This window comes from Corylus avellana, chromosome 1 (assembly GCF_965113065.1).
Source record: "Corylus avellana chromosome 1, dhCorAvel1.hap1.2, whole genome shotgun sequence".
Classification (NCBI taxonomy): Eukaryota; Viridiplantae; Streptophyta; class Magnoliopsida; order Fagales; family Betulaceae; genus Corylus; species Corylus avellana.
In genome coordinates, this window is record NC_142490.1 from 24,312,229 (window position 1) to 24,327,648 (window position 15,420).

At 33.0% G+C, this 15,420-nt stretch overlaps 1 protein-coding gene across 1 annotated transcript; it reads left to right on the forward strand.

Moving 5' to 3' along the window:
* Positions 1-5,772: 5,772 nt before the first annotated feature.
* ACD11 (Glycolipid transfer protein (GLTP) family protein) lies at positions 5,773-12,486 on the forward strand. Its single transcript, XM_059582646.2, has 4 exons — positions 5,773-6,026; positions 6,346-6,518; positions 11,514-11,659; positions 12,214-12,486. The coding sequence occupies exons 1-4, from the start codon at positions 5,835-5,837 to the stop codon at positions 12,318-12,320; spliced, it is 618 nt and encodes a 205-aa protein (XP_059438629.2). The 5' UTR covers positions 5,773-5,834; the 3' UTR covers positions 12,321-12,486.
* The last annotated feature ends 2,934 nt before the right edge of the window (positions 12,487-15,420 follow it).

A 15,420-nucleotide genomic window follows, 5' to 3' on the forward strand; every position in this document is an offset into this window, starting at 1 on the left:
TTTTTGAAAAAGGTTTGGGGTTGGGGATATATTTTTTAAATGTTGAAATAATTTGGCGTTATGGAAATTGGCGGAACAGGAGACCTGGGCGTTTCAAAAAATAATGTTAAAATAATTTTACGATAAACCCCGTAAAAAGAAACTCTCACGCACTCGCTTTCTTTCCATTTTCCAACAAGGGTGCTTTTTTCTCGGAGTGGGCAACCACTCGTCTCTTTCCTTTTTTCTGTTATCGCATTGTTTTCTCACGAAAGTAAAAATAACAAAAAGACTCTTCAATTTGCCGAGATCTGAATTCAATTGCCACCGAAGGTGGTGGGTTTAGTTTCACTTGGGATGTAAAAAAAACATTGAAAAGTGCTTTGGAATTTGTTTTAGGACACCATCTAGGTGTCTATTAGTGCTTTCGATTGAACTAGTTTTAGGCCGATTTGAAGAAGTGTACGGGTTTTTCCTATCATTAGTTCTTAACAAATAAGGTATCGGTTTACGGAATAGATCTTTAGAATGAAATTGATATTTTTATAAAATAGTCATTTTTTTTGTTTGGTATGGTTCTATTCATAAGAATAGTTATCGTGGTAATAGAACAAAAGGAATAACCATTTACGAGGGAATTGACAAGGTTTTCCAAAAACAATTACTTTTTTTTTCTCTCAAACTTTTATATATATATATATAAATTGTTTTTTTTTTCTCTCAAACTTTTATATATATATATATATATATATATATATATATATATATATGTGTGTGTGTGTGTGTGTGTGTGAGGCTACGCCACTCTTGGAGGGCCTCGTGGTGGACCGGAAAGGTCCTCTGAGAGTGGCCCATACCACCCCTATTCCCATCATGGTGGCCGCAACCACCCCCCAAAGTCCTTCAGGGGTGGCCGCACTACCCCCAGTGCCTACCGTAGGTGGCCAACCATTCATTGGGGTGGTCGGGCACCACACTTTCAACCATTTTTTCTTTTCTTTTCTTTTCTTTTTCTTTTTTTAATTTAAGTTTTGAAAAAATTAGAAATTATATGAGCTTTTTAGTAATTTTGGTTCAATTCCAATTATGAAATATGTGTTGTTATCAAACTAAATAATTGAAATAATTATTTCATTCTAACATTTTCTATTCCAAATAATATCTATTCATTTTCCTAATTGAATACCCATTCCACAAACTAAATGGGGCCTAAGTATGATAGAAATTTTCCCCAAACTAGTCTGGATGGAATATTCTCTAACTCATGTAAAATAGTGCAAAGTATCTGTAAACATTTAAAAGGCATATTAAATTTAATCTAAGTTAGTAAAGTGTTATTAATGAGGTTAAGAATTTAATATGTATTTTAAATATTTATAGACACTTGACACTATTTTATATAGGTTAGAGAATATTTCATTCAAAGTGGTTTAGAAGAAATTTCTGTCCGCCGAAGTATTATTATAGTCACACCCAATTAGAGCAATGACTCCGATGGCCTCTTTCTCCCATTTTGCCCATGTTCAATATTCGAGACAGGAAGACTAGTTGGGTGACTTACCTCATTCCCATCACAATAGCCAAAAAAAAATCTTTTATGTCCCTTTCCTCATAAACCTTTTTTTCCGAGGAAAGTATAATAATACAAGTTTTCAAAGAATAAAAGTTTATGAGAATTAAAATTTGTTGGGACGACCCAATGTTAGGTGGGGAATTTAGTACACCTAATGACTCAGTGTTAAGTGAAATAATACCCTTAATGACCCAATGTTAAGTAGGAAAGTACACTTAACAAATTCGGTGTCAAGTGAAAGATTAAGCTTGATGACTCAATATTAGGTGGAGAGTACATCTAACAACCTAATGTTAATTAAGTGAGAGAATAAGCTAAATAAAACTATAAAAGTAAAGTAAAACAAAAGTTCAAATTATGAATATATATATCCTACTTCAAAAATGTTTCTTATTATTATTTGCTAGCAATTGAAATGATGTATATGTAGTATTACGTACACATTAATACATTATGCTTCGATTTATTATTGGAAAAGAGAATACTAATGATTTTTAGTTTTAGAATCTACTGTGAAAGAAAAAGCCTTTATCTCATTTTAGAAAGAAAAGTTTACATTGATTTTGAGAACTGACTTGTATTTGTGAATGACTTTATAATCAAAAGAGATAAATTTTAAAGTAAATAGGAGCTCACGTCACACACAGGCGGTGGACTCACTAGTTTCCACCTGAAAACTTGTTTAAATTTGACAGATATGGCTGTAGAGGACGAAGAAGGGCCAAAGGGCCATTTAGACTATTACACATAGTGTAACGCTCAAGAACTACGATCACATAAAATAATAGAAAAACATCATCACAATAGTTAGAGTAAAGTATTGTTAAAGTTTTTTTATGAAGTATATGCATACTCTAGAAGAATAATGCTAAATACTCAATTCACACCCCACTCCCATACAATTAGTCTGATGTGGCATTGTTCATAAGCCATTGGATCGACATTTATTAAAAAATGAAAAACAAACAAAAACAAATAATCTAAAAGCTTATGGATAGAACCACATTAGCTCAGTTGTATAAGAGTTGAATATTTAGCATTAATCTACTCTATAAATATGAGATTGATCAAAATTCTTTTTCAGGGCCGAAAATGATTAATGGAGGATAATATGTGCACCGAAACTTCAGTTACACGAAATAATGAGAAATTAATCTCGAAACTCTTCAAGTAATATAACAAAATGCCGGTCTACAAGTCATCTAGTCACCTTTAACACTTCAAGTCAATCGGAGTTTGTTTAACAATCGACAACGAACCGAGAGGGCGAGATGGTCAAGCTTGTAGCTCAATAATTTTTATTTTTTTATTGTATAAATAAAGTTTGGGACCTTATTCAATTAAGAGCCTTAAACGACCACCTAAATCGCTTTTAACGCTTGAGCCGCTCCTCACAACAATCGAATGCCTTAGTGCGCTTGACATATTCCTAAATTTATAGTGCATTGTTTGTCGTAATTATTGAGTGTAAGGCTTCTTCTTGAAGCAAGGGTGTGAGGGTGACAGATTTGAGATAAGGAGAATCCAATGCAATGGGAGGACAACTAGAAGAATAAACCCAAGTACCTTTTAAGAAGCTTCTGATGGACAAAAGTATGTCTACAGATGAAAATTTGATTTTATGCCATAATGCTGCTGCATACCATAATGAAGTTGAGAGCAATCATGGCTGGAATAACACAACAATAAAGCGAGCTGGCTTATATAAGGTTGTGGTTGTGGCAATGCCAACTAACATTGGGGCTTTTATGCCTTTAGGGAAGATAAACAGCCAGCCCACGTTGTGATGTGGGTTATAGATTTGCAGAGAATGTCTAGTTCTCGAGGTATATCTTTGTCCCGTCAAAGGACCATTATGATATTGTGCAATTTGGGTGATTCCTCGGATTCTCCATGTGGGGAACCTATCACCTAACACGCTCTCTTTCAATTGAGTAATGATATAAAGAGGACTAAAGTTATTTTATAGTTATCTCAAATGTAACGTGACTTTTAAAATTACAATTGAATTTGAGATGATCATTGTTGAATTTTGATCTATTGGTGATTTTAAATACCACATCACATTTGATCTAACTTTATGAGGACTTTACTCATTTCCATTACATGAATTCATGTGTTATTATGGGATATGAATTTCAAACAATTTATTGTCAAAATTGTTGGTAATTTCGAGTCTTTGACAACATATTATAAGGATAATTTATATAAATTAAAGTAATGCTATTTAGTAGACTCTTATACTACTATGATGATGTGGCTGTGAAAAGTAGCATTTGAATCAATAATGACTTCTAAAAATAAAATTCAATGGTCGATATTCATTGCCACATTATCGTATTTGTATGACAGTCGTATGAGAGTCTACTAAATATTATTTATCTGTAAATTCACCTATCTAAATAAATTTTGAACTGTTCGGCTACCGATTTAAATTTGTTTGGGATTGCGTTAGAAAGCTTAAAAAGTACATTTAATACCTAAAAAACTGTGCCAAACAAAAAAATGACTTGTTTTGTAAAAAAAAAAAAAAATTCAAAAACACTTTTTTATCTTTTTTTTTTTTTTTTTTTTTTTTTACTATAAAAATGGTAAAAAAATGCACATTTAGAAAAAGCTTAAAATACAGATTTGTCTAAAAATCTATTTTTGGACTTTAAAAGCTCTATTTTTCAATACAATCTTAAACATGCTCTTAGACAGTTGGATCTATGTAGGCTTTTTCACATATTGCCCAAATTATTAAACATTTTAGACAACAAATTACTTGAGATTTCAATTCCTGTTATACCGAAGACAACATCCATTGTTTAGCACCATTCTCGTTCCAAATATCCCTGTAATTTTCCCTCTCTGTGCAAATTTATTAGAGGGGAGGAGCTTCCTCCTTGTAGCCAAGTATTTTTTGTGAATACTTAAAAAAAGAAAAAGAAAAAATAAGGTATTTTTGTGAATGTTCGTTTAAATTTTATTTTTTTCCCTGCCATTTTAAGAATGATTAATCAACTTGATTAACCGCGCGCAACCAAAATGCCCGCGGCCACACAACTAATCAAAGTGGCTATTAGCGAAGGAATTGAATATGATCCGTTATAATTTTGAGTGCATTCTACATAATTCTTCAGATTTTAATCATTATTTTTAAATTAAATAGTTGTAATAATTATTATTTTTGTTAATGAAAATAGTTACTTATTATTTTTAAAAATGATGAGAGAAATTTTAATTATTTGATCTAAAAATAATAATGTAAAATTATGCTAAGTAAAGTTGAGTAATTCTAGATGGCCTACTTGTATCATACTAAGAATAGTGTGACTATTAAAATTATATTTTGATTAAAATTCAATAATGATCAATCACAAGCTCGATGATGATTTTAATAACTATATCATTCTTAGTATGACACAAGTAGGCCACCTAGAATTACTAAGTAAAGTTAGAGAAAATCGACATGCCATATAAGAGCATTCCTAAGAGGCTCAATAAAATAATAAAAAAGCTATTTTGATTAGTTTTGTAACAAAAAATCTCTACATTTTGGTCAACAAAATGGCTAAATTTATTGAGTTACTAAGATGCTAAACAAATTTGCTGAGCAATGTAGCTAAATGAATCATTAATTATATTAATTAAACAAAAATCTTGTTCGTTTTTGTTGGGGGAGTAAGAAAAATAAATAAAAAACAATCAAATAAAAAGTGAAAGTTGATAGCTAAAATACTTAACCAAATATAATTGCTTTAAAAAGGTGAATAACTAAAATAAAAAATAACCTATTTTTTAACTAAATATTTGTTAAGCAAATGTAAATGCTCTTAATACCCCCGACATATAAAGGGTAAACGTCTTTATTTATTTAATTTTTTGAAATGCTATACTCATTATTATTTTTTTTTTTAAAAAAAGAATTAATTCTGAAATAATGTGTCACTATCTCTTAAAATGATGATGACAATTTTTTTGAAACATATCATACTCATTCATTGATAAAAATTGTAAGCTTAAAGCTTTTACAAACCGAGCAAAAAACTCTTAAATAAATCAAGCTTAGTTATTAAAATGCCATCACTTAAATCAACTTTTAAAAAGAAAAATTGGAAAAGTAAAAACATTTTCCATGCATTTTACATCATTTGCTCTGAAAAAGAAGTCGTGCGTATTTTATTCACATTCCCTTTCATAGGAAGTTAGGAACATTCCAATTCCCAAAACCAAGATTGACGGATAGAGAGAGAGAGAGAGAGAGAGAGAGAGAGAGAGCGAGATCGATCTCGTTCCAATGGCAGACCTGAACGACGAGAAGCCTCTGAGGAAAATATCGGAGGCCTTCAAGGAGCTCGCGGCCACCGTGAATTCTCAAACCGCAGACGTGGAGGTCGCGTCATTCTCTCGCGCCTGCTCCCATGTCTCGCCTCTCTTCGCCTGCTTGGGCATCGCCTTCAAGTTTGCTGAGATGGACTACGTCGCGAAGGTACGTGTGGAGCTCTCGATTTCTTTCAATGATTGCGAAAATAGATAATAAAAGCTCAACTCTTTTTGAGCCTAACCTCATCAAAGCATCATTTTCGTTTGATTGAATTGTGCTTTGTTGTTGTGTTAGATATTAGAACTAGTTTCTCAGTTTTCTTGGCAAACAAACAATTGAAATGGAAAATCTGAAATTTCAAATTTTAAAGTTGTGTCAGTGTTTGTGCCGTATGAATATCATCATTTAATTGATTAATTAATTGACTATTTTGTCATTTTTTGAGTGTTTTAGTTTTCATTGATTTGCTGCTTGATAATACCAGGTTAATGACCTCGCGGGGGCGTCAAAATCGATCGGGACCTTGCAGGCTTTGCTGGAACGGGATGTAGAAGCGAACGCAGTAAGGAAAGGTGGTAGTCATTCGAGAAACCTCTTGAGGGTGAAACGTGGGCTTGACATGGTCAGGGTACTCTTCGAGCAAATCCTAGTAACAGAGTATGTGTATCATCAACTTCTTTATGTAGCTTTTTGCTGTATTCTGGTGGCTTTTCAGGATGTGATAGCGTCCTGCTCTGTACAATTTCTAATTTGTACTGAATGTAGTTGGATGCACATTATGAGTTGAGTAGTGGGAAATGGTAATAAAACTGAAATCACGCTTAAGAGAGAACCAGGCTTAGCTCTACTCAAATATGATCCATATAATGCTACAAAAACCGAGAAAAAGAAGTTGAGTGGTAAAATTTCCCTTTGCAAAGGGGAACATGCTAGTGCAATGTATCAATCAAATGACTTTCTTTTTGATAGGGATTATTCAAGTATCCAATATCATTAAACCATTTTATTCTACACATAATACTTAGTTGTCATCTGCTTTTAAGAATTGGCCAGAATGGATCACATCAATTTGTAATCTTAGAATGCCCCCGTCCTGCCCCTAGTCCTTAGTGGGAAAAGGGAAAAAGGGCAAAAAAAGAAAGAAAAAGAAACTATCTATAATCTGAAAGGTTCATATTATGTAGTTACACAACAGCATAATCAACTAGGGAGGATTCATTCTCCCAAGATATAGCAACCTTGTTCAAATTTAAAAATTTGTTGAGGAACTCTAGAACCAAATGATTTTATGGTTAACCCCTATCCAGACTAAGAATTTGTGGAATGTAATTTTGTTGTTAGGCAGGAAGTAGTTTTGAAAGAATGCTGAAGAGTGCTGGTATGTATTTGTTAGGTCCTCTCATGGGGTACTTAAACATAGGAAAATGGATCAGTGGTGCTTTCTATAAGTTGCTTTTGGATGGAAGGACATGTAGGTGAAGATTAGATGGTCTGTTGGCTGTCAAGGATTAAAAAGAGGGAGGTAATTTCCTTTGAAGTATGGAGAGACAATGGAGAATTCCTTTAAAAGATTGAGGTGATCAACTGATTCCCCACCCCTGTACACATCATGGGAATTCGAACGAATTGAAAATAAGGATTCATTAATGGTTCTGGTATGCTTAATGTTGGGTCTACAGGAGGGGGTGGTTGCTTGTTTGGAGTGGTGGAGCTCCCTTTGCAAAACTCTCACTCTGTTTGTTCGCCATGCTTAGATTCTTAAATGCCCTGAATTGTATGGCTTGAATACACTTTTCTAGTACTTTTCTAATCTATATTTCGTGTGCCGTATACTTATGTTGTGTCCCTTGTCTTGCTCCCAAAATGAATTGGTCACTTACTAAAAAGAAAAAGTAACTTTAGCTTGCAGTGTTATCACACATAGCTATGGTATGGGACATAGTTGGATTTGTATATCTTCTTCTTCGTCATCTTCTTCTTCATCTTCTTCCTTTTTTTTTTCCTTTTTCCTTCTACAAATCTCAATTCGGCAAGTTATTGTCAGAAAGCATGGGACTTATTAACTAAAATCATTCTCAAGTCCCATAAAAAAAGTATGGGACTTGTACTAGGGATGTGCTCCTCTGTGCTTTTAATGAGATTTAGTTGCTGATAAAAAAAGAAAAAAGAAAAGGTATGGGACTTGATTTGAGTTCCATAACTTGCCTGCTAAGTCAGAACTTGAATACTTGAGAATTAACTAATAGACTGCCCAAATGACTACCTGGTGATTATCCATAGGGAACGAGTATTGAAGTGGATTTTGGCCATGGTTGGTTAAGTGATAAACTGCCTGAGTATTATAAGGGAAGAAGAACTGATTGTAGACTCCTTGATGACCAGTTCATTTGGGTGGAATCAGGCAAGTTGCCCGGTTTATGTTGGAAATATTTACTCTTAATTGTTGCCCATCAAATTTGACTAGGATAAATTTTTGTTGAGACATCTCTATTTAGAGTGTTGCGTTGAACATTCACTTATCAAGTTAAGATTAACTTTTGTTACTGACAGATTTAAGTTGAGCAATGATTTATGCTTTTGATAGACTGGGAATTTAAGAATTAATGTGCACGAAATAAGAATTAATTCAAATGTGTATATTGAGATAAATATGGGCCAGTGTATGTGGGTTGCGCCAGTGTATGTGTGGAAGATGATTCCTCTGTGTCTTATGTGGTGTATTTGGAATGAAAGGAATGCTAGATGCATTGAGGACTCCACTAGGACTTTAGAGGAATTGACTCATTTTTTCTTCTTTACTTTGTATTCCTGGACAGCTGCTTGGCTAGCTCCTATAGGGATTACCTTCTCTGATTTCATTTTTCATTTTTCTCCCCCTTAGGCGCTCTCTTTTATACTTTCCATGTATGTGGGTTGCGACCCTCTGCGCTCTTTTATATCATATTTACTTATCCAAAAAGAAAGATAAATACGGGCCAGTAAAAGAAGGATAGAAATGAAACAATTCATTTTCTGAGGTGATTGATGTAGATCAATCGAGGACCATACAAGAAGAATTCTGTCATGAAGGTTCTAGATGATGTGCAATAAAGTTAAATGTTATTCTAGGTAACAAAAAGTTAGAAAGAAAATGGTTGAATGGCTGTAATCTTTGACTGTGAGAGGTTATGATCCTAGATAAGTAGAAAGGCCGTACAATGTTATGGCAGTCAACCTTGATGGTTAAGATCTCATTTCCCCTTTTTCAGTTGATTTGCATAAGAATTACATACAAGGATTGGTTTCTTAAAAACAGAGAAGCACAGACTCTGTAAAGGTGTGGATGTCTGTGGGCAGGTGACTTCTAGATTGGAAAAATAATTTTCATGTGGGGCTTCAAATTAGTGGAACATCAATTTTTCATTGCACTAGTGGATGATTATTGGTTCTTTTTATTTCGTAATATGAGGTTCTGTAGCAATGGTTGGGATGGGGTTAGTTCTGCTGCTGATAGCGATACGAATATTGTTTATAATTTTTAAAATTTATATAGTTGAAGATCATGCCTTTTGTGAAAGTTAGCTATTAGTTTCTATTGTCAAATTTGACAACTTTCACTGTATATTCAATTACAGTTCCATATTATGGAACTTCAATGGCCTTTATTGTAATTTTGAGTAACTACAACTGTATACGTGCAGCTGAACTTGTGTTATAATCGTAATATAGGGCTTCCCTTAGTCATGGCCATTTAACTTTTGGAATTTTCCTTGGTTGACAATTCATCAAACCTTCTCCTAATAGCTTGGAATCAGCTACACAACCATTGTTTTTTCAAATAACTACACAAATCATATTTTGCAGCTAAATTGCATGAGTGTGGATACTGAAGATAAGTTTACATAAATGGTTTGACGGTTTTTGCAAGTCAAAACCAACAGAATTTGTCAGAAGTCACTTATCATAGTGCTAATCTGTGATGTGGTATCTCCACCCCCCACCCCCCCCCCCCCCCCCCCCCCCCCTCCTTAAAGAGGAGGCCCTGGATTCAACCAGTTGTGAATGGGGATATGGTGTGTCAGGGTTTTATTCTATCTGATGGTACCGATATTGGCCTAGTTTATGGACTTAAAATTTTGCCTTTCAGGGTGGTTGACTCAGGTGATAAAGGGATGAGATGGCTTAAGTAGTTCTAAAATTTAGATTTTGCCTAGCGATGAAAAAGAGGATACCAATTTGGCTTCGAACTGAACCACTGGTTATGAAGTCTAGATTTTTCAGCACCATGGCTGTGTTTGTTAAAGTTTCCAAAAAGTCTTCTCTCATTTCATATACGGAAACATTCTTTTCAGAATACATTTACCAAATGAAATGCTTTTCAAATCACAAAGCACAAAACACTTTAAAAAATTAAAATACAACACACTTTCTAGAAAACTTCCCACACCTTAGTATAGGAATATTTTGAGAAAACAAGTACTTATTTTTTCAAGTGTGGAGGCTGACTTATTATTTACAAAAAGAAAAAAAAGAAAAAAAAAAAAAGAAAGAAAAAAAGATAGAGAGATGTGGTAAAGAAGCTTTTTTACAAGTAAGAAAGCTTCTTTACCTGGAAAAATATGTATGTGTTTTCTCCAAATACGCATATTTAGTATTTGTTTCTTCAAAAACACAAACCATTTTTTTAAAAGTTTACCAAACAATTTTCTTAAGGACTCCAAAGACAATACTTTTAAATGCTGTCCTCACAGACAACATTTTAAATGTGGATCCCACTGAAAATACTTCTTAACTTTCTATTACATCAAATCTTTTTCAAACCAAAACACAAAAAACGCTTCACAAACATAGTCATGGTTTTGACCAAAAACATAGATAAAATATAAGCAAACAGTTACCATTTTTTTTCCTGACCTTTTTTGAAGTGGTCTGGTTTCCTTTTCTTTGCATATAAGCCTTAGCATGTGTATTAGGTGAAAGGATTTTGGCTTATCCTTGGGTCATATTTGTTTATACAAACTCCTCCATGGAATTATATCACCTATTCTCTGTAGTATTATCACTGGAGCACATGCCATACTTATTAGATTACCAGTCTGGCACAACCAATCGGGTTTCAGGATGGTGGAAGCTATTAGGCTGACCCTCACGAATCTATTAATTCAAAGGTGTTATCAAAACTTCGATGAGGGTTTATGTCAGCGTGATCTACAACTCCTTGTTTTTGTCCCACTTAAAGAAATTCAAAGTATACTTTACTTCTTTTTAAGGTAATAATTATTTACAATAATTTACATGTCTTACATGAATAGCTTCGGTAGATTTCTTGGTAAAAAAAGACAGAAACCGTCCCCCTGAAGATTCCAGATTGTCCAAATGAAGAAAAAACTCAAGCAGTGAAATTTTTTAATATTCCATCGAAGCAAGAAGAGCTAATGCTGCTTTAAATGCTTGGTTGCCGAATGCCTTAGTCATGAAAATATATCTTGGGCAAATGGCCTGCAAATCCCATAAGTGATTGGACACAAAAGGTTGATGTACAAGAAAATTGAAATTAATTATTTTTTTTAAAAAAAACCTCCTGCAATTGTTAAAAAATTAACCTGATTGACTATGTTGTTGTGTGGTTAGCTTTATAGATGAAGTTAACAGTTTCTGACAATCATATGGCAGGGGAAATTCGCTAAAGGATGCAGCTTCCAAGTCTTATGCACAGGTATTGGCTCCTTATCATATGTGGGCCATCAGAAAAGCCGTAGCTGCAGGGATGTATGCACTCCCTACAAAGGCACAGCTATTGAAGAAGCTTAATGAAGATGGTGAGTTCATGAAGCAATTGGTACAATTATTTAGTTAAATATCTCAATAAAGTGTTAAAAATGAATACCTATTAACATGCTTTTTGTATTTGAACCGATTTTCTATCTAGTGCATTGCAATAGGTGATGCAGTTGGTTGGTTAAAAGCCATACCCTCGATTTCTTTACCTCTTAATTTGTCAAAAGCCTTCGGGGTCGGTGGCTGTTTCTCACATTGCTATGAAGTAAGGACATAGGCTTATTACCCCAAACCCAAGTTATACTTGCATCCTTAATGATCCATGTTCAATGAGGCTTTTCCAGCCAAAAATAATAAAAGTAAAAAGGACGGGCTTGGAATGAGCCGGAGACTCGGACATCTTGAGTCTGATTCCGCACTAAGAGTTCCCCTGAATAACCTGATACACAATTTTAGCAGGTGGGATTGTGTATCCGGAGTTTATTTTCTATGGGTGGGTTAGAAGGGTCCTGCCTTGTTGAGGTTTCTTTAGTTTTTTATGTTTCCAATTTAGGTAGCACTAATGGTATATGCTTTTGCGCTATGTTACTTTCAGAGGCATCGGCAAGGATTCAAATGCAAAGTTACGTTGCTACATCAGCTCCTGTTATCCTGTACATTGACAAACTCTTCCTTTCAAGAGAATTGGGTGTTGATTGGTAAATCATGAGTTGTTATGTGACTACTCAGATTTATTTGATATGATCAATCTCTGTCAATTAGAATTATCCTGATATTATCATTAGTGTGTTTATATGAATACCATGAAATAATTGTATACTAAGATAAGCGTTATGGCAAAGTTAATGGGAGTTGGAATTTCCTGTAATGCTATCTTTGAGATTGTGATACTCATCTAGAGATGGAAAATCTGCTGGTGTTGTTTGTTGCTTGCAAATGGCTGAGTTTTTCCCTTGCTCTTCCAATGGCATTGGAAATTGTAACCTAAAATTGATCCATGGGCTAGTATGTATCAGCTTAAACAAACCCATAAACTGACTTACAAATTTGAGGTTCTCAAACTACATTTAACTTTAATATTTTTTAGAATTCTGGAGTTTCTAATATAACAATGCAGTTTGAAATTTTTTTTAGGTTACCAACCATTACAACTGTAATTATTGACTATGCATTTATAATTAAGCTTTCAAGTGAACATATCCTTTTTATTTCAAGTGAAATTAAAAAATAAAATTGTTTTATGATTTAGATTAAATTTCATAAGTGTAATAGTGTATGTGTATATTATTGCAACCATTAGGTGAAACAAAATAGAATTTGAAGTTTGAAATAGTTAATTTACATTTCACTTAAAATAGAAAATAGAAAATAGAAACGTGGTATTCCACTTTTGAGGTCATTAGAGAGATCTCAAGTGGAGCATTAATTGATACCGACTATAAATGAATTACAATTGCTACTCAGAGTGATGAGAGTAGTTTTCAAAATTGTATTTGCATTATAGGTTTTTTCAAATTTATAATAAGAAATTACTTTTCATTAAGGCTAGTTTGTTTTGCGTAAAATAATTTACAGAAATGTTTTATGCATTTTTTGGTTTTTGATGCGACAAAAAATAATAGTCAACGAAAAATATTTTTGATTTGACAAAAAAAAAAACTTTTTTAATTTCTAAAATGGTTTTATTTTTGAAAATTATAAATCATTTTTTGAGTTTGAACTTTTTATTATCAAATCGACAGACCCAACTAGGACATCACTAGGACCTCGTCAAGACTTCATTAGCCAACATTCGAGTTTCTCAAATTCCTAAATCTGGCGTCTATTATATCTAAGGGTTCAAACAAAAGCCATATTTTATGGTCTCTCAAATTCCTAAATCTGGCGTCCATTATATCTAAGAGTTCAAACAAAAGCCACATTTTATGGTCTTATTAAGAAAACGAAATAACTCATTATATTTCCCAAATAAAAAGGTAATCCATAAATGGTCTTATTATTATTTTTTTAAAAGTGATTTATTTATTTTGTTTCTCTCTCAAAACAAAAAATAATGTACAACTAGTTTCTCTTCCAAGAGGTAGCTCAATTGACTAGGACCACACTTAATGAAATGGAGGTCACTAGTTTGAATCCCCCTCTTCTCTCTTGTGCGGACATGTCAAAAAAAAAAAAATTTCCCTTCCAAAACAAAAAAAAAAATCCATACGCTTCTTCTTCCTCATGTCAAAGTGAAATAAAATCTTAGCCTTTTTAACTTATTCTGGCAATTCTGAACAAAATAAATAAAAGAAAAAAAAAATTCAGCTTCAAGAAAAAAATCTCACACCCAATCCCCCAAACAACTTAAAATTTGTTCACACGTTTATGAACTAATTCAAAACATTACACTACAAGAAAATAAACGACAAACACGTTGATGTTAACAAACAAAATCATTTGTAGGGCTAGGAGAACATGAACTTACTAGATCTGAAGTTGGACGACACTTGCAAACGTACATATATTCAACTTTTTCAAGAAGAGGATTGTGTAATACTCGTGTATATATATATATATTCCATAATTTCTTCTGCATAAAAGGTTGGGCGTTCTTTGAGAATGTTCTCCAAACGTACGTATGTAATACTCTTTCCAATAAGAGCCTAGGATTGCGTAATACTCTTTTCCATATTTTTATTATTATTTCAGAATTTCTAGAAGAAGTTAAAAAATACGGATGAGAAGGCGGTTGCGGTTAGTAGCTAAAACCACTAACCGCAACCGCCTAGGCTGTTAACCGTTCGGTTAGCGGTTAACCGCATCCGAATAACTGTTTCTTTACTAACCACTTTTTTTGGGCCGGTTTTGGATTGGTTTTGGGCCTCACTTTAAACAATTTTTCTTTTCCTTTTCATAGCCATTTTAACATTAGAAATTGTTATATACCAAAATCCTTGTTGGTCACCTTTTACGAATCTATACAACATATAATATAAATAAAACTACAACAATTTTTGTAAATCATCACTTCACTTGTAGTCTTGTACACAACATACAAATAAATATATATAATAAAACTATATATATTTAAAAAAAGAGTTAGCGGTTTTCAAAAACCTAATAACCGCTAACCGCTAGAATAACCGCTTTCAAAAGCGGTTAGTGATTAATGCGGTTAGCGGTTCTAAATTTTCACTCCTATTAAAAAAGCTAAGATTTTCTTTTACTTTGACATGAGGAAGAAGAAGCGTCAAGTTGTTTTTGTTTTGGGAGAGAAACAAGTTGTACATTGTTTTTTGTTTTGAGAGGGAAACGAAATAAATAAATCACTTATAAAAAAAATAAGTATATTTATGCGTTGTTTTTTTTATTCTGAGAATATAATAGGTTATTTTGTTTCCATAATAGGTAGCATTTGTTTTTACCCTTAGATATAATGGACGACCAAATTTAAGAATTTGAGAATTCGAATTCGAGAGGCTCCGAAACCATCCGGATTATTTTAATACTATTTTCAAAAGTTTAAAAACTCTCAATTAAGGTATCAAAATTTCAATTACTTTACTTTGTTAAAATTTTCCGTTAAAATCTTGTCAAAATTATCAAAATACCCTGTTCTTTACATTTTTTCACTTTATTTTTTATAATTGAAAATTTTGACAATATTTAATGGAAAATCTTAACGGAATGAGATAATTGAAAGAAATTAAAAATTTAATATTCTTAATTGAAAGTTTTTGAACTTTGAGGGGGTATGTAACACCTCGGTCCCATATATTATAAGATGATAAATAATCCACATAGAGTATATGATTTATAA